General features: G+C 38.4%; 1 protein-coding gene across 2 annotated transcripts; it reads left to right on the forward strand.

The window, feature by feature from the left end:
• The first annotated feature begins 1,768 nt into the window (after positions 1 to 1,768).
• LOC143886718 (putative protein S-acyltransferase 19) lies at positions 1,769 to 20,150 on the forward strand. Of its 2 annotated transcripts, none has more exons than XM_077390815.1 (10): positions 1,769 to 2,158; positions 9,071 to 9,184; positions 9,294 to 9,414; positions 9,501 to 9,706; positions 12,376 to 12,444; positions 12,525 to 12,596; positions 12,735 to 12,863; positions 14,829 to 14,909; positions 14,992 to 15,189; positions 18,766 to 20,150. In XM_077390815.1, the coding sequence occupies exons 1-10, from the start codon at positions 2,114 to 2,116 to the stop codon at positions 19,708 to 19,710; spliced, it is 1,980 nt and encodes a 659-aa protein (XP_077246930.1). In that variant the 5' UTR covers positions 1,769 to 2,113; the 3' UTR covers positions 19,711 to 20,150. The 2 variants fall into 2 exon arrangements, with proteins under 2 accessions (XP_077246930.1, XP_077246931.1); XM_077390816.1 differs by having other exon boundaries at positions 9,522 to 9,706.
• The last annotated feature ends 519 nt before the right edge of the window (positions 20,151 to 20,669 follow it).

Here is a 20,669-nt window from a genome sequence, read left to right on the forward strand (position 1 = left end):
TTTATTTTCAAAGTGGTATACCTAAGGGGGGCGAAAAAATCATCTCCCTTTCAAAAAAACCCACCACTTTTGGTGGTATCCAAAGGGTCTTCTAACCATGGTTTGAAATTTCGAAATGGTCATTTATTTCGGCCGAAATTTTGTTTTTTCCTAAATTTGACTCAAAAAATATGTTTTTTTAATATTAATTTAATATTTCACCGAAATTTAATATTGAATAAAATATTAGTTTTGGGTCAAGTACCAGATTTCGACCGAAAATTTGAAATTTCACGGTCCGAAACCGGTACCGAAACTGAAATTTTAAACCTTGCTTCTAACCACACAACTGATTTTGATCTTGCTTCAAAAGAAAAAGGAAAGAAAAAGATTACAAACATGTCTAAATCCAAGCTATAAAAAGACAAAAGCATTTGGGTTATTTGTAGCTTCTGTTTCAATCAAAAGCTTTTAAAAACTACAGAATTATTATTTAAGTTAGTGTCCATGAACACTCGTAGCAGTGCTTAATTTATAAATAGAGTCACTCGCAATAAAAAACAAAGTTAAATTTTTAAAAACAGCATTCAGACAAACATCTTAGTCAAACACTGATGAAACTCAATAAAAATAATTGAGTATTTATTTATATTTGGGCACGCTAAGCTAGTCAGTGATCATCCCCAATTTGTACAAGTCAAAGTGCTTATTATAATTACCTTAAATTACCAAAATCTCTGTGTTTCCAAGCTAAATGACTAATATGCCTTGAATCATTGGCTGTCACAATTGATAAAGACACCCTTTTAATGAATGATGACCATAATAGCCCTTGGTTAATAGTTTTTTTTGGTAGGTTAATAATGCATTTACATTTAATCCCACCTTTGATCGATTTAGATTGTTTAACCATAAGCGTTCGATTTAGATTAGGCCTAAAAATTGCATGGATAGATCCATGGTGGGGCCCACCTCATCACATGAATTGCCCATGACCTCCAATCTGACCAACAATCTTAATCCCAACCATCTTACCAATGTGTCTTTGCCCATTAATTATGGTTCATTGCTTATATTTAGGGAATTGATATTTCTGCTCCCCTTTTAGACCAATCCACTCTAAGTTGAGCGGAAATATCAACTCCCCTATGCTTTGGATATTTCCACTTGGAGCGGATTAGTCTAAAAGTGGAGCGGAAATATCAGCTCCCTATATTTATTGCCCATTAATTATGGATCATTGCTTATATTTATTGTTTGAGTTTCCATTCATAGGCTATTGATCAAACAATTAAGATTGTGTAATCAGGCATTATCTTATCCCATATGAGTACTAAAATAATGGATCATTGCTTATATTTATCGTTTTCAATTTATGGGCTATTGATCAGGTCTAATCAGACAATACCTTAAGCCATTTGAATACTAAAGTGGAACCCACCAGATGCACAGTCCAAACTCCATAGATCAAAAGTGGGCCCTATATAGGCAATACTGGTAAGACCCAGATAGGATCACCCTCCTCTTCAAGAAATTGAGGTGTTAAAAGATAATTTTCCCTGGAAGTAGGGACTTTAATGTAATTTAAGATGAATGATTGATATAGAAAACGGAAATAATATGTATTCTTTCTATTTTTTACTTATTACTACAGCCTGTCAGAGTGTCAGCCTCCCTAGTGTTAAAAGAGTAGGGGTCTGTCTAAAGTAAAAAACAGGGGTGAATATATCACTTTCATATAGAAAATGGCCCCCCTACTAGTAACATTCTTATAAGTTAAAGTTATAATTTATAACAGAGTGAGTAGAGGTAAAACCCACAGCTTCTTCTATGGGGTTTGGTTGATGATGATTCAAACACCAAGAACCTCAGAATAGAAAATCAAGTCCATGGGTCATTTTCAAATGGTTGTTGGATTACTGGGTCGAGATCAAAAGTCCCCAAAAAGCTCTTCCTATTTGAAAGGTCAAGGTTTCCTTTGATCTCTAGAGAAAACTCACTTGGGTTTTAGTCCCTTTTTTGAGAATTTTGAGAAGATTTCTTTTCTGGGTTTTGCTACAATTTTTTTTTTGTTCTCTTTATTATTTCCAACTCTAATGCCGTTGCCTTATGAGTTTCTAATCGAATTTTGGTCATGGTGAGGCGTCATGGGTGGCAGCTCCCTGCCCACACTTTTCAAGTACGTATTTTTCCTTTTTTTTCTTTAAATTTTACTTATTGTAGTCATTTACTATATGCATTTTCTTGGTAATATGATTACTCAGTTTTGTTTTGTTATGGGTATTAATAGATTCTAAATAGTTTTCCCAATGTGGGTTTGTCAGGGTTTTGTTTTTTATTCATGGAGAATTTTATTCGATTTAAGTTGATGTTTCCAAATTCTAACTGATTTGTGTACTTTTTTTTTTGGGTATGGATCTTTCTGGGTTGTGGAGACTTTGCAATTTTAGATTTTTCAGTTCTTTGCTTCATTCCGAATTTATGGTGCAGTAAGAGGTTCTAAATGATTTTTGCAATGTGGGTTTCATTATGAATCTTTTAATTCCTGAGATATGTTTTATTTGGTAGTCTTAGATTGTTAAGTTGTTTGGTCTGTTCCTCCTTTTTGGTGGAATGGTTAAAGATTATAGGTGATTTTGGAGGAAATTTACTTTATTTTCATGTGGTCTGTGTAGGCATTTTTACTTTGTGTCCCGCCCATACTCTTGAAATGGATGTAGTGGAAATTATAAATGCTAAACCCAACAGGACTTATATCCTCTTCTCCTGAAGGTTTTAAGTGATTTTTCCAATGTGGGTTTTATTATTAAATCTTTTAATTTGCAAGATATGTTGTATTTGGTAGTCTTAGATTGTTAAGTTCCTTGTTTTGTTCCTCCTTTACGGTGGCATCATAAAAAGATCATAAAGGATGGTTTAGTTGCGCAGTATAGGCTCGGAGAGTAGTGAAATAAGTGGTCAACAGGGAGGGGACAAGCATTGAATTTGCCTTGAACTTACCTCGGGAAATAGTGGTAAGTAGTGTTTGGTTTCAACCCCGGAGAGTAGTGGTAGGGGGTGTCATTACCAATAAAGAGAGTGAAGAGAGAGTAAGGTTTTAAATTTCGGTTTCGGTTTCCTTCATCAGCGAAACGGAAACATTTCTGTTTTGGTATGAAATTTCTGCCGAAATCTTGTAAAATCACGAGAATATTTAATCTATGCATATTTCTGGGGAATGTGGTTACTCCATTTTGTTTTGTTGTGGGTATTAATAGATTCTAAATAGTTTTCCCAATGTGAGTTTTATTATGAATATTTTAATTCCTGAGATATGTTATATTTGGTAGTCTTAGATTGTTAAGTTGTTTGCTCTGTTCATCCTTTATGGTGGCATAGTAAAATATTTTTAGTGATTTTGGAGAAAATTTACTCATTTTTGTGTGTGGTCTGCCTAGACATTTTTTACAGTGTGTCCCGTGATGCTCTTGAAATGGACTTAATGGAAATTATAAATTGTAAACCCAACGGGGACATATACCCTCTTCTCCTAAAGGTTCTAAGTGATTTTTGCAGTGTGGGTTTCATTATAAATCTATTATTGAGCGACATATGTTGTATTTGGTAGTCTTAGACTGTTAAGTTGTTTGTTGTGTTCCTCCTTTAGGTGGGATCGTCTTATACGCTCTTCTCCTAAAGGTTCTAAGCGATTGTTAAAATGTGGGTTTCATTATAAATCTTTTAATAAGCGAGATATTTCGCATTTCGTAGTCTTAGATTGTTAAGTTGTTTGTTCTGTTCCTCCTTCATGTTCCTCCTTTATGGTGGTATACTAAAAGATTACAAGTTGTTTTGGAGGAAATTTACTTGCCTTTTGTGTGGTCTGCCTAGACATATTTACAGTGGGTTCCGCATATGCTCTTGAAATGGAATTAATGAAATTTATGAATTCTAAAGCCCTCTTCTCCCATGAGGTAGAATGCCAGGAGGACTCTGACGACCCTAATACAAATGCAATGGTGCATCAAGTAGTGGGGCATGGATCCATGAGACCTACCAACATGGAGTGCTGATACATTGACTTGGAGTGATTACTTGATTTTCCTGAAGGTTGAGATCCATAAGACAGGGTAGCCAATGTACAACATACTCTAGAAAGCATATAAAAATTTATGAGGGTCTGTTTGATGCTGTAGATATATATTCTTGCATGTTGCACACATATGTGCCTTGACTTGTTAGTAGCTGGAACTAAACAAGCTACACACGTATGATATATTTTGTATATCACATGTATGTATGTGTGTATGCCATACACTTATCTAAATCAGTTAACCATAAAGTTATACCTTCCATAAAATTATTATGTTCTGACATTTCCCACTTGAACTGGTGAACTATAGTTATAACATCTTTAATGGTTAAGTTTTACATTTGCTAGGAAGAAACAACCATGGGAAGAATTGGATGGCATCGGAAACAGGTGGTCGAATCCGTGGTGCATTGGAGGTGACTTCTATGCAACTAGATATGCTGATGAGAGGGCTGTGAGTAGTAGGAGTACCCTAAGCATGATGACTTTCTCTGACTTTATCAACAATAATGAGCTTATTGATATCCATTGAGGGGGCCTATTTCACTTTGTCTAGAAACTCTAACAGAAGCAAGATTAATCGGTTTCTTATCTGCTCTCTTTGGACCTCCCTTATTCCTGATGTTTGCCAGTGTGCGCCGCCCCAACCTACCCTAGATCATTGCCTACTTCTTTTGGATCCTCGGTTGGAGTCATGGGGTCTTTATCTTTTTCCGTTCCTGGCTCGAAGTTCCAAAATTGGAGCGTTGGGGAGAATAGTGGAAGGAAGAGTATGTCTTTGGGCTGTAGATGTGGTGGTTTACCAAAAACTGCGTCATGTGAAAAACAAGCTTAAGGAGTGGAATAGGGATAATTTTTGTTGTGGGATTGAAAGAAAATCTTGGGTGCTAGCTCAACCTCAGGAGATCAATAGGGCAGAAGAAGTAGGATTGGCTAGTACGGAGGAAGTTGTGGAGATGGGTGAAGTTGAGTATACTCGTGTTATTGTGTAGGAAGAAATTTACTGTAGACAAAGATCCAGATCCAGATGGCTCAAGGAAGGGAACAAAAATACTTCTTATTTCCATGAGATTGCTAGTGCTAGAAGACGAGGAAACCGGAGAAGTGCCTTGCAAGTAAATGGTAGTCTTCTCTAGGATATGGTGGCAATTACCAAGGAAATAATGAATTTTTACAAGGCCTTATCCTCTTTGGTATGATTGATGAGTTGGATCGAGGTTTCTTAGAAAGGCCATTTGAAGAAGAGGGGATTAGAACCGATCTCTTCTCCCTTAGCAGAGACCGTTTTCCAGGATCTTATGGTTTTTGCATGGCCTTCATCCAATATTGTTGGGATGTGGTAAAAGATAATATTTGTAGTTTTTTAAGGCCTTTTACGAGGATTGGGTTTTATACAGAAGCACGAGTGTGGCCTTCGTTGTCCTGATCCCTAAAGTTGAAGGGGCGATCAACCTTTCTGATTTCATTCAGGACATACAAATTCTTGATAGTGTGTTGATAGCAAATGAAGTGGTGGATTTCTATTTCAAGACTGGGAGAAAAGGCATTGTGTGTAAATTAGATATATAAAGGACCTTTGGTAGCCTGGAATGGGATTGTCTGGATTACCTTATGAAACTGATGGGATTTGGAGATCGATGATGAGCTTAGATAATGAGCTGTGTGGCTTCAACACGGATGAGATTTGGAGATCGGTGACGAGCTTGGATAATGAGGTGTGCGGATTCAGCTTGGTTTTCCATCTTGGTAAATGGCTCTCCTAAAGGATTCTTGAGGCTAGGAGATCCCTTCTCTCCTTTCTTATTTTTGATAATTGTTAAAACTTTTTTTTTTTTTGAAATGGCAAAGAGATATCACTAAAAGAAGGGGGGGACCGAGATGGACCACACCCAAATGTACAGGGGAGAAACAGGATAGAAAAATACAAAATACAAAAAATACAAAATAAACTACGGAGGGAGAAAATCAAACAACTCCAACTCCGTACGACCAACCCCACTTCTAGCCAACTCATCCGCCTCCCCATTAACACTCCTCCGCACGTGTTCGAAGACAATACCCGATCCCGAGACTAAATCCTCAATTTCATCAAAAAAGGATAAAAATCTCCAAGGAGGCAACACCACCCTTTCCAACCAACGAATCACATTAAGTGAATCGCCCTCCACAATGGTGTTATCCAAGCACTCTCTATCTAATCTCTTGATTCCATGATATACAGCCTTCACTTCTGCCTCCTAAGCATCACATCTCCCTAAAGGACTAGAATAGGCCCACACAACTACACCAGGGTCATCACGGAACAACCGGCCAACCCCAGCTGGACCCGGATAATTGTTAAAACTCTAAGCAGGATAATTGATAAAGACAGAAGATGTGGTCTCCTTGAATGCTTTAGGATTGAGTACAAAGGTCTTGAACTTTCTCACCTTCAGTTTGCTGACAATAAGTTAGTTTTCAATGAGGCAGAGGAAGAGAAGGTGCTAATGCTAAAATCAAGGTCTTTCATTGGTAATTAATGAACTCCGTATGATGGGCCAATCTATAGCCCCTCCTGATGCTCATAGATATGAAAGTTTAAGGGCTTTGGCCTTGTCAGCTTCCCACCAAAAGATAGCAGTTCGCTTCTGCATAAAGCCAATCTCTTTCCAAATCTTGCTTAATTGTTATTTTCCCCTGCAATGAAAGTTAGCTCCATTATACTTGGGGGTAAATAAGCTGACTAAATCCCTAATTCTTGGGCCTTAGGTTTACTCACAATTAATGTCATTTATCCTTCGTGCCCTTTGTGATCTGCTATGAGAACTGCAAGATAGTGTCAAGGTTCCAAACTTGGCTTTTGGATACGTATCAAGATTCAGGAATATAGAACTATCGAGATAAAAGAATGGCCACAGAGCCTCTAGTGCCCAAAAATCCTTCATAAGCCCTCTCCAAGACTCCAAATATCTTAGCAACACTGTTAACCACTTTAGCATCCTTTTGTTAACCACTTTAGCATCCTTTCGTATGGTACCAAAACACCGGAAATAGGGGATGTCCCATAGTTACCAGTTCGGGAAATGGCAACGGGAAACGGTATGTGAAACGGAAACGTGAAACGCGTGAAAAAATCAAAGGGGAAACGAGAAACGGGAAACGCATGTGAAACGCATTGGGAAACGTTTGGGAAACCTAAAGGAAACGCTAGTGAAACGTACGTGAAACCTAAAGGAAACGCTAGTGAAACACATAATTGTGACGGTAACACATATATTGATAAGGACAACCCTCTTTAGTGTATTTATCTTTAAACTAGATAGGGATGTTCACATAAAGCTAAAGGGGGTTTAAATATACCCTTTAAAAGTATTAAAATTCCAAGAAACACGTTTCCATGGAAGTGAAACGCGTTTCCCGTTCTTGGAAACGCGTTTCCAAGAAATGTGAAATGCGTTTCACAAACGTTTCACATACGATTTTAAGGCATTTCACATGCGTTTCACCATTTTCCAAAAAGCGTTTCGTACCCGTTTCGGAAACGCGTTTCCCACATACCCTAGGCGTTTCCTGCTTCTATGGGATGTCCTACCTCAAGCTCATATAGCTGTGTGGATAAACAACAAAAGTACCATTATAATTGTTGAGGAGATAAAGAGAAACCATTATTGAGCATCTTCTGGGGAACTCCCAAGCAACATCTAACATTCTGTCTTGGTGTGCCAATTTTTTATATCATGAAAATAGCATGATATATCATCATCATCTGATTGAGTTTTATGATCCATGCTTAAAACGCAAGTCTACTCCTGTGGGTGAATATGAACAGATTTTACTTAACAGAGCATTTATTGAGAAAATCAGATTCTTTGCGTAAATATTATTGTCGGAGCTGGAAGCGATGCTATTTGTTATAGAGAAAATGATTTGAAATTTTGAAGTGCCCAAGAGAATAATGCTGTTTTGGGCACTAGGAGGCAGGAGTTTAGAGGCATTTTGTTCAAGACGAATAAAAAATTGGTTAAAACTTAAAAGTATCCTAGAGTGGGTTAGCAAGAGAAAAATTAATCATTCGTTGCAACTTACTATAAAAAAGTAAAAAATAAAAACCATCCATTTGAACACTCCTCCCGAAAAATTCATCTAGCTCAACTTTGACATGGTTCTTTGGGTAATCCAGGTCTGATAAGGACAGGCGGCATGTTTAGAGGGATTCAAGGATTCTAATGAAGCCAAATCTCACACTTTCTTAGTGGGGTCAATTAATAAATGTTACCTTTCAAAAAAAATAAATCTTAGTGGGGTTAAGGTTGTTTTGCAGGAATCCCATTGACTTGGAGGCATTCTCATGATGGATGGAGACTCCTTTAGTAATGCATTAAAGGAAAATATTGGTACCTGGCAATTGAAGTACATAATTGAGTTAGGAAGGGGGTATTTCTTTGGCACATATTTTTTAATGTTTTTGGAATGCAAATGTGGTTGTAAATGCCCTTGCTAAAGAAGGAATGTCTTAACCTTTGTTGTGTTTTGGGCATCTCTGCAGTTGGAGAACATAATTGGGTTAAAAAGGGGGGTATTGTATAGTGTTTTCTTAAAGCAAATGAGGTCGTAAATACCCTTGCTAAACAAGGAATGTCTTGACCTTTGTTGTGTTTTGGGCATCTTTTCCTTCTTAACTATTGTATTTGTACCTTTTTAGTAAAGTTCCGTGGTTCATTTATCAGAAAATGAAAACGCTATATTGTTGGTATTTTTAGTCATGATTTTCTTGTTGTACAGTCTTACTCGTTCCTCCTTATGATTATAACTTTATAAGGCCAAGAATAACAGGCGTTTTGTTAGTTTGATGCTCTTTCTTTGCGTTTTTTTGTAACTATCATTGAATGTTGTTTTTTATCTAGTAACAAGTTCTCCCTCTTAATTTGCTCAGCAGCCACATGAGCTGAGTCATAAAGTTTTCTTATTTTTTCTTATTGTTATGATCTAATTTCATTCTGTACCTTTTGATCCTCATTCTTCTCTTTTGTTGATGGACAGGTTGTAGCGATAACTGTTTTTTGCTTGCTAGCTGTTGCATTTTATGCCTTTTTTTCTCCATTTCTTGGAAGGAATTTATATGAATATTTGGCAGTGGGCATTTATACTCCTGTGGTAAGTACTTTTTTGTGCCATGTTAAGACTTATGATTGGGGCATCTTATTTTTGTCTGTGATGTCTTGTCTTGCTCCTCCATTTTCTTATTTTCTATTTAATTTTCCAGGCACTTTCTGTATTTATTCTCTATGTTAGATGCACAGCTATTGATCCTGCCGATCCTGGGATATTGATAGGCCATGAAAAAACGCTGGCCTATAAATCATGCAATAAGGATAATTTGTCTGGTGAGTGGTTTATAATAACATTTTTGTGGAGTTGGTGTTGATTGTAATTTTTTTTATATTGTAAAATCTTAATGGTGTGGAAGTAGGGAATGCAACCTCTCTTGCAGAACCAAACAAAGTACGGTTGAACACTGCAGAAAAATCTGCTGAGCACAATTCAACTTCCTGTGGGAAGATTGGAGGTTTCTTTTGTGGTTTTTTGGTTAAAGATGATTGCCGAAAAGCTGAAGATGCTACCCATCAACAAGCCAGTGATGAAGATGCTTTGTTCTGTACGTTGTGCAATGCAGAGGTATGGCCTTCATATGCAGAATTATCAAGAATAAATTAAGTTACTATATGTAAGTATATAGAAGATAAAGATACTATAGTCATGGGTCCAATAAGGCTGGATTTCTATTCCGTACACATGCCGCATATTTGTGGTTGTGGGACTTGCACCAATAGACGAGCCCCAACATGGGTGGCTTGCAATAGAAACAGTCGCCGATCAGTGATTGGATATTAAATGCTCTTGATTGGACTTGTGGCACCTCAACACTTGGTGAGATTTTTGGATCATGGTCTCCATAGTGGCCATATTGTATATAACGTAGATATGTGTATTTGTGGCATGGTTTTAAATTTTGGTTTCAGTTTCGATCGTCAATGAAACGTATACATTCGGTTTTGGTTCGAAATTTCAGCTGAAATCTTGTAAAATCACAGAAATATTTCGGTATGAAATCACGACCGGAATCTAAGTAAAATTCTTCACTACTGGTTTTCTTTTTTTTTTTTATTTTTTTTTAGAAATATCTTAAAGGAATCTCGTTGTTCTTCTCTTTTCTGCAAGTGGAATTGATTTTTGTCAGGGTTTCAATGTTGATATTTCGACGAAACTTTGCTTTTTTATCTAGAAGGTTGCATATTTCACATATTTCAACTGGAACATGAACAAAATCCAAGTAGATTTTGTTTTGGCAGCAACCGAAATCGAAATATTTTGGCTGAAACGAAATGTTTCGGCTTCGGTTGAAATTTAAAACCTTGATTTATGGCACTCAATACACACATCATTGCCATATATTAGGTACATAATAGCTAAAGGGAAATTTACATTTATATGGAGAGTGCTTTCATGGCCACCCAACTTTCTCCATTATATATAGTATAAACATGTGAATTTTTTATCGTGGTTTTAAACGTTGGTTTTGGTATGTATGTCAGTCACCATGGAACTAAAAACATGTCATTTTCGGTCATAGATTTCGGTGACAATCTTGTAAATCACGAAAGTTTATGGAAATGCATGCGACTGCTGGAAATTTTAAAATAAACTTTAGAAAATTCTAGAATAAGCACAAATGCACACTTAGAAACCATCACATAAGACAACTATCCATAATGGTTTAATACAACCAAACACCTAATGACATGGGTTGTTGTGCAAGTCTGGGACAACAAGGCCACTTTTTTGTTTTTATTTTTGAAATGGTACAAACCGTTAATTGGTAGATCCGACAAGAATAACCCACATATCAAAAATTAGTAGCTAACATATGTATATGATGAATTTTTAGGTGGTTAGATGGGTGACATCTCCATCCTTGAGATTTGCCCATTGGCTTGATGAGATCCATGACCGAATTGCGGGCTTTCCTATATTCTTTCAGCATGTTAGGAGGTCAGCTAATTTTGAGGTCTGTTAAAGTATAAAAGATAAATAACGCCTTTCTCCAACAGCTTACGCTTTTGGAGAAGTTGGTAAGTTAACATCGTAGTAGAGCCAAAGGTCTCGAGTTCAAACCTCCCGGATAGCAAAAATCCACATGCGATGGTCGGCCCAAAGTGGGACCACATGTGCCTCGTGTTTGCCAAGTGGACCACACGTGTGGGGGAGTGTTAAAGTACAAAAGATAAATAACGCCTTTCTCCAACAGCTTAAGCTTTTGGAGAAGGTGGTAAGTTAACAAGGTCGACAGATTAGCCAGTAAGAGAGTGGACAGTGGACGGAGCTAGATTACAGATTTTTTTCCCTCTCTCCATGAGGGATCTTTTCTTCTATTGATCTGCACCGATCCATGTGTATCTCTATTATTTACTGACCATCTCGGCCATCGGTTTTCTCATTTTCTTTTAATAAAATATCTCATTCGAAAATAATATTTTTTTTTGAAATATCATTTTTTTAATTTTTAAAGGATTTTTTGAGTTGGATTTTTAAAGGATTTTTTTAACAAAACTAAATGAAAATAATTAATTGGTAAAATCAAAAGCTAACATGCACATATAATTAATTTTTATTTGAAAATATATCTTTCCCAATTTTCAAGACTAAAAATTCATGAAAAATGAAAATTCATGCACCAATCCATGAGCAAATGCATCAAGTCAACAATTAGTCGCATTTCCACCATAATTGAAGAAACAAGAAAAAAAAAAGAAATAAGCACTTATCAGTCAAAAGTCTCAAACCCGAGCTTCTCTATGCAATTTGGTTGAAATTTCGACATGTCGACTAAAGTTCTGTAATTTATATAATAAAGTGATAATGTTTCAGTTGCCATGACTGAAATGTTACCAAAGTTTACACATGTCGACCAAAGGATTTCATTTTGATGAGGATGAAAGAGTAAACATGTCGATCGTTTCTTGTCACTTTTGGCCGACATTTAGAACCATGTTTCTTGTGCATGTGCACGTCCACATGCCTTTGTGTGTGACGTATTTGTTGCTTGCATTTACAATTTCAACATTTATTTGTGATTCCTAATGAGTAATGATAAGAAAAATCTTTCTGTGCTTCTCGTTTATGTATTTGAAAACGAAAACCTAGACTATTCCTTTTCTGTTATTAAAGCTTCAGTAGTTTTTTGATCTGCCACCATATCCAGTTGGAGTATTTTGAAATTTTATTGTTGATAGCACGATTTCACATGTACATCCATTATCTGACTGTGTCTTTGTTCTTTTTTCTAGGTGCGCAAGTTCAGCAAACATTGCAGAAGTTGTGACAAATGCGTCGACGGGTTTGATCATCATTGTCGAGTATGAGCATTTTTTTTTCCTTTGGAACGTGCCTTGCACTTTATATCTCTGGCATTTACAAATTTATTTTGGAGTTGCAGTGGCTAAATAATTGCGTGGGGAGGAAAAATTACATAACCTTTGTGTCCCTTATGGCCTCAAGCCTTGTATGGGTAAGCACTGAGGGCAAGAAACCAGGAGTTTATCTTTTGGATTGTGTGATGGATTGAAATCCCCTTTTGTAAAGTGGATGTATTTAGTTTTTGCCTATGGTAAAACATATGGTCATTTCTAATATTTTGTTGTGTTAGCTTATGGTTGAATGCGGAGTCGGTATCACAGTCTTCGTGCGGTGCTTCGTCGATAGAAAGTCTATTGAAACTCAGATAACTGAAAAGCTTGGAGATGGGTTCTCCCGGGCTCCATTTGCTACTGTTGTGGTATGTATCAACAATGTTGAACTTTGTCTGTGTAATTGCTAGTTTCCTGTGATGAATATTTTTCTCTTTTTTTAGTTGAAACTATGAGATCAAGGTTTTGAACTTCATAGATTGTTGTTCTGCGTAAGCTTATTTTACGCTTGGAATAGATGTTGCCCCAACAGTATAAAACATTTGTTTTGTCTGAATGAGTGTAGTGGCATTTATAGCATCTTTTTTTAGCATTTGTATAGGGTTGAAGGTCAGACTTTTCTGGAGTCTCTTCAGTTTTGTTGAAATATTAAGTTGAACATGTTCCATGATATCGGGTGAACAGAATAGATGTCTCGGATTCTGTGAGCTTAGGGACCAATATGATGACTGGCTTGGGTACCCTTTTGGGGCCAATTCCCTCTTCTAAGATCACAACATATTGAAACGACGGCAACAGAAAGGTGTGGAATCCTTTCTTGTCACCTCCGCGAAAACAAAGGCTGAACCCGTAATGTGCCAACGAGGGAAAGAAAGCTTCATTAAAAGTATGTACTTCCGGTTTGGGAAGATTTAGGGGCCGTTTGGATACTCGGATTTTAGAATTGGGGGTTTCTTCAAAATTGTAGCTAAGAGACAAGAGAAGAAGCGGACCAGCCGTCGTTTTTTACTTCTCGCCCTTCTTTCAGACAGCAAGAGAGTAGCAGATCCTCCCATATTTCCAGGTTTTAGAAATCTCAGGATGTAGGAGAGATTTCTAAAACCTGGTTTTCTTCCTTAAAATCCAAGACACGCTGCTCGGACAGCTGCAGCAGCTTGATCATGAACCCTCTTTTACACTGTTTGCAAACTAAAAACCTGAATTCTAAAATCCGGGTATCCAAACGGCCCCTTAGTCTTTCGATTCATTACAAAATATCCCAAAGGGCAGGAATTCACTTCAAAGAAAGAGGATTTTGCTCGTTACGAAGCACAAGAATTGGTCAATATATAGTCATGAACGGATAGAGATCTGGCTTTGGGGTTTCCACGGTACTTGTTGGCTGGTTAATGACCAGTGCTGCTCCCAGCCCTAAGGCCAGCAACCAGTGATTAATTCGGTTAACTACATGTTTTTTTTCCTCACGAAAATGGTGCCTGTAAAGCAAACTATAAACGGGGAAGGAACTAGGGTGGCCAGTTCATGATTCTTCCTTGCAAGATTCAATTTTGTTAAAGAAATTACTTTTCCATGAGAAATAATGCTGACAATCTTTCTTTTTTTTTTGAGAAATAACTCTGACAGTTTTTTTGAACTACATAAAAATGAGTGGAAAATTCTACGGTCTAGCACCATTCCTTCTATTTGTCTGTACACACGATGTATCAATTATATATTGTGTATGTTCCTTTTACCCTCTAAATTTTAATGTGTTTAATGCCCTCCACTTGCCTGTGCTTACCCAAACCTAGCCCCTCCACTACCACCACATCACAAAGTCATACATGCAGATACGATCACCATCTTCGGTCATTCTTCTGGCAGTTAATGTTATGAAATTACTGTTTTATAAATCTGCCGTTCCATCCATCAGTTAAATTTGTTCGTCATGTCAGTGTTAAGAAGTTTGAGTCTTACATGTCTGTGATTGGCCGGCCATGCAAATGCATGTACAACTAAAATAGTTAAGTAATTCTTGTCCTAAACATTTTCCAAAAAAAAAAAAAATTTCTTATCCTAATAGCGACATATCATGAGATGCCGTGGACCATGGAAGACCGAACCACAGAAAATTGAATATCTGATCAAGATTTAATCATTATGTGGATCCATTGCTATGAATTGAGAAGAACCATCACAAAGATAAATACTAATTTGTATTGCTCTTTCTTTCCTTTTCTTTTCCTTTCTGATCCACATGCAACTATTTTTTTTTTTTTTGTGTGTAGTACTGATAGAACTTTCTTTTCGTTTATATGGTACACCTTTTTTTTATTATGGATCCATTGTTTCAGGCCATCTGTACGGCTGTTTCTTTATTGGCTACTATTCCTTTGGGCGAACTATTCTTCTTCCATATATTGTTGATGAGAAAGGTATGTTAATTAAAATCTGCTACTCCCTCTCTTTCATTTCTCATAACAGTTCCTTTTGAAGTGTAATTTCAATTTTTTATAGGGTATCACAACATATGAATATGTTGTTGCTATGAGAACACAAAGTGAGCCACCTGGGCCATCTGTAAATGAGGATCCACAAAGTTTGCCATCTTCACCAATCAGCTCAGTTGCGACTGCCTTAAGTGGAGGTAGTTCTCTAGGGTTGCAGTACAAAGGTGCTTGGTGTACACCGCCAAGAATTTTTGTGGACCACCAGGTATCTATATTCTATCATATAATTGTAGATTTCTGAGAGGGAGGTTCTTTTATTTCCTAGGTTTAGGCCATAGGAGCAGGAATATTCAACCTGTGTGCCGCATCTTCTTCGAAGTCTTATCTCACCTTGTGTTTAGACCTTTCCTTCCTTGATCCTTCTACATCTAATTACGTCTACCACAATTCTCAGGGCTACCTTCAACCCAGACCATTTTACTATTTATATGTACTTCTGCAATTTCCAAATTTAGGTGTTGTAAATTTTATAGACAAAATTATTTAAAAAGGTTTTTTTTTTTTTTGAAAGAGGTAACGATTTATTAATGCACAGAACATAATCAGTACAAGGGGACAAGACGTCCCCCAAATACATCACAGACCATGGATAAGGTCAGCAAAATTTACAAAATCTGATGACCATGCGCAACAACAAACAAATTCCTGGTCCACCCCATTCCGTGCGAGTGAGTCAACCTAATCATTAGTTGTTCGATGTCGATGCTGGAGAACCGGGTGAATGATAGAGATCAGGTCCCTGATCTCATCAATTTTACTCGCAAGCCGCCACGGACCACCCGATTTGTTGGAAGCCCATGCAATCGTATTAGAGGAGTCGCCTTCAACTATTAAGGGGTCCGTCCTGTGTTTCATATAGCATTGGAGACCGAACAATAGTGCTGATACCTCTGCTTCGTTGGCATCGCATACCCCAGCCGGACCGGAGAAAGACATGATCATACTGCCCTGATGATCACGAAGAACCCCGCCGATTCCCGCAGGACCCGGATTCCCACTGGAGCTTCTGCCAGTCCTCTGGTGGTGGGCTCCATCGAGGAGAAATATCCTTTCTTGGTTTCCTTTCCGCCACTACATTTGACCAATGCCGGAGGATATCACCAACCGGATATCATATATCGCTCTTGGATTTGGCCCATTTAATGATAGATAGCTTAATTTCGAGCACTACCTTCGCGGGACACCGATCTTTTCCTGCAAAAATCTGATTATTATGTTCCCCCCAAATGTGCCATACTAACGCATATGGGATAGAGGACCACATAGATTCACCGGCACAGCCAATGAAAGCTCCGCTCCAATTTAGAATTAGAGCACGAACACTTCTCTGAATGACCCATGAGAAGCCAAAAGATTTGAGTATCGACATTCACACCTGGAAGGAGAACGGGGAATGCAAAAACAAGTGGTTCAGAGACTCATTAGATTTCTTACATAGCACGCACCGATTGGCCATGCTGAGCCCCCGATGCATTAGTCTGTCGCAAGTATTTATCCCTGTAAGGACGAGGGTCCAAAAGGCCAAGACGCGAGGAGGGGCCACGGTTTCCATACAGTAGCGTAGCGTGAAGGGGCACCACTGACATCGTTGAGCTTCCGAAAGAAGGACTTGACAAAGAAGCCCCCCTGAGAGTCCAGGGTCCACACCTAACGATCCTCTTTAGTCGCAGATAAGTACACAGATGACAATTCACCCAAGAGATTGCCAAAGAGAGTAATCTCCGAGTCTTTAAGGTTGCGCCTCAACCGGATATCCCATACTGTTCTTCCGTTACCATTGCTCCTATTTATGTTAACAGCTATGGATGATTCCGGCTCGGTTGCAATCCGGTAGAGCTCCGGATAAGATTCAGCAAGCTTAGAATTACCAATCCAGATGTCTTTCCAGAAACGCCCCTGGTTTCGACGTCCAGGCCTGAATCTCACCAAAGGCAAAAATTCCTCCCTTGAAGAGGAAATAGATTTCCAGACTCCGGATCCTTTATGATTTGAAGTTCCATTGCAAGTCCAATTCCCCCATCCCCTACCGTATTTGGTCCCAATCACGGAATGCCATAGCGCCTCTTTCTCGGTTCCGAATCGCCAAAACCATTTTCCAAGAAGTGCCTTGTTTCTGAGTCTGATTTTCCCAATTCCTAATCCGCCGTTTCTTTTGGATTTGCAGACCTTTTTCCATGCTAGCAGGTGGCGGAGCCTTTTCCCCTGCTCTTTGCCTTTCCACAGGAAGTCCCTCTGTAGCTTTTCAATGCGCTTAGCAATGCTTGCAGGGATCTTGAAAAGTGACAAGAAGTACACATGCATGCTTGCAAGGGCCGACTTAATCAAAGTTATACGATCCCCAAAGGATAGATAATTCATTTTCCAGGTTGAGAGCTTCCTTTCGATTCTCTCAATGACCGGATCCCATTGGGCAGTTTTAGGGATTCCATAGCCTAGTGGAAGTCCGAGATACTTGATTGGGAAAGAGGCAGCTTGGCACCCTAAAGATCTTGCGTATGACGCCGTTTCCATCGGATCCAGGTTTATGCCAACCGCTACACTCTTAAGACATGTTGATTTTTAAACCGGAGATGATTTCAAACCACCTGAATAATCGTTTCACATTAATAATCTGAGATGCATTATCAGCAAGAAATAGAACCGTATCATCTGCAAATTGTAAATGGGATAAGGTGGAGGGGGATCGACGGCTAGGTTTTAAACCATTGATCAGCCCACGGTCTTCAGCCTTGGTAATTAGTGAGCCCAAAGATTCCGCCACAATGATAAACAGATATGGACAAACATCAACCACCACCCCCACATCACCACCACCACCCAAAAGAGAGGCCCATCTCTTTAGTTCAGATTCCTTCACTCGTTCACGTCATTGAAAAACATCCAATGAAAAAAAAATGCATTATAATATACTAAATGGATGTACCATACATCCCATCTGCGATTTCAAATTCTTTAGTTTTATAATATATTCTCTTCTTATGTGCTTTTGCTTCCAGTGTGTTTTGAGCAATTTCGAGTCCCTGTTTCAACACCTAAATCTGCTCCCATTGTCTGCCTTCATTTATATAAGGTTTAGAGTGTGTAATTAACATTTTGCCCTCTGCAATTCCTTTTTCGCTCCTGTCGAAGATAGCCAGAACAGCCTGGTTTTTTCAGTAACTGATCACATGTTCTTTAAGTTTCCAAGGTCTCGCTACCCTTGGATTTATGTTCTCTCATAATGTACCATTGATACTATCAAATAATTGAACTACCTTCCCTATCTTTTGTGAACTTAGTTTTCTTTCTTTAAGTTTATGGGTTATTGAATTTTCAAAAAAAAACTTTATGGGTTATTAAAGGGGAGTGATAAATCGACTCCCCAAATTGATAAATCGACTCCCCATGTGTCTTTCTCTCTCCTCTAGGGTAGAGAGAGAAAGAGGAGAGAGATAGACACATGGGGAGTCGATTTATCCATTTGGGGAGTGGATTTATCACTGCCCTTATTAAATTATGTTGTTAATCAACAGTACCCGATTTCCGAAAATGAACTTGAAAAGATCGATGTTCCTGTTAATCTTTGTATGATGAATAAACTAGTTAGTACTTAACCTTGGACTATTAATCTTTGTATGATGAGTAGACTAGAATAGACTACTTAGTACTTACCTTCAACTCTTGTAAGTTGCATAGCGTGTTATGTGGTATTATGAACACAGGCATTGCTCTGAAGAATAGAAAAAAAAAGAAAATTTTGGTTTGATTCTTCAATTATGCTCATTGTAGTACCTAAAAACAGGATGAGGTAATCCCGCATTTGGACCCTGGACGAGTACCATCAACAGTTGACCCAGATGCAATTGAATCGTCTGAAAGAGGTAAAAGATTACCCAAGCGACCAGTCCGAATCAGCGCATGGAAGCTTGCGAAGTTAGACTCGAACGAGGCAGTGAGAGCTGCAGCCAAAGCTAGGGCATCATCATCAGTACTACGACCCATCAGATCTCGTCATCAATACGATACAGACCAATGCTCAAGTGGAAATATAAGTGGCAGAAGTAGTACCATTGGTACAGATCTCGGGTTCAATAAAGATGCTAGAATGGGCAGTGTGAGATCATCCCCTCTCAAGACTTCTTATCCGCCAAGCCGGGCAAGCAGAGACGACATTGAAACTTGTAATCATAGCATAAGTAGTTTCAGCAGTCCTCGTCACATGAACAATTCAGTGGGACCCGGTACTCCATCGGAGCATCATCAACCTTCTAACGTAGAACACTTGAACCCAATGTATAGGACTTCTACAGATCGATCTCCGTGGTCAGTAAACTCGAATAATGGATACGAGAGTGCAACTACTGGAGATAATTCAGACCATGACCCGATTAGAAACATAATGGGTGTTGCCGAGAAACCAAGATCGTCAGTTGTTTGGGATCAAGAAGCCGGTCGCTTTACCTCCATACCAACTTCTCGAAGTAACAATATGGGATTACAGAGTACAATTGGGTCTTTTTCTCGAGCGGTTGGGAGCGAACTTCTCTACACAGGGCAGTCTATATTCTTCGGGGGTCCTCTTGTGAATGAAGGGCTAGCCAGGGGTGCTAGGAACGGGGTTTCATCCTCGTCGAGAAGTGTTTTGGAGGGAGCATCTACCTCTAATCACCAGCAGGGTGGGTTGGAGAGCAGGGGAAGATTTTCTCAGCTTCCTGTATTTGTTCCAAGGGATTCTCACACAAACTAGTTCTCTAGATTGCCTTGAGCCTTCCATTTAGTTTCTGGTTAGGTTACTTTCATATGGGATGAGCAGGAATTCATTGCCATGATGGAGTGGGAGAGACAAATGTGTAGTTCAGCAGACCAACATTTTCTCTGGTTGGTAGTTTTTTTCCCTTAGCATTAAGGATCTTTCTTTGCAAAGCATCATAAAACCTCCATGCCATAAAAAAAAAATGCATGCATCCATGTAAGCATTTGTGTATGATGTCCATCCAGACTGCCAGTGATTGGCTCCATCCACATGAATGATTTGTAGGGGCACATGCATATTTGCATGCAGAGAATTTGTATTGGCATGCCTTTTTCACAAAAAAATGCTATAAAGGCTGTCTCTGTTGGGATTTTTCCCAACAGTGATCATCCTTGTAGTTACACATTTTCTTTGAGACGGGGGTATTTTGGTCATTTTCTGTGAAGCAGGGTTGCTCCAGTTGCTGTGAGTGATGTGGATCCAATGTGGTACCCTTGCTGTTGGGCTCTAGTAAGGGTGCCTTCCCTTTATCATTCCTTCAGATGATGTATTCATTGGTAGCATGGTTTTAAATTTCGACCTCAGCACCGAAACCGAAATTACCTATACTCGAAATGGTACCGGATTTCAGCTGAAATTTCATTTTTTTAATATTTTGTCTGAAATTTCAAGAAATTCAACCCAAAATTTTCATTTTTTTTAATTATATAGTATTTTCCCTAAAATTTCTGAAATTTAGGCCGAAATTTGGTATTAAATAAAATATTATTTTTTAATGGTGTACTTGAATTCATCCGAAATTTCGGTTTCGGTTTCGGTGAGGGCCGAAACGCATACTGAAACTGAAATTTAAAACCATGATTGGTAGTACAATATGGAAAAGAAAGGACTAAAATAGTTACAGGATAGGAAATTCAGTCAGACAGAATAGTTACTTCAGATAAACTAACTCA

The sequence above is a fragment of the Tasmannia lanceolata genome, unplaced genomic scaffold (assembly GCF_043159265.1).
Source record: "Tasmannia lanceolata isolate RefF3 unplaced genomic scaffold, GAP_Taslan_0.1 ptg000011l, whole genome shotgun sequence".
Taxonomy (NCBI): Eukaryota; Viridiplantae; Streptophyta; class Magnoliopsida; order Canellales; family Winteraceae; genus Tasmannia; species Tasmannia lanceolata.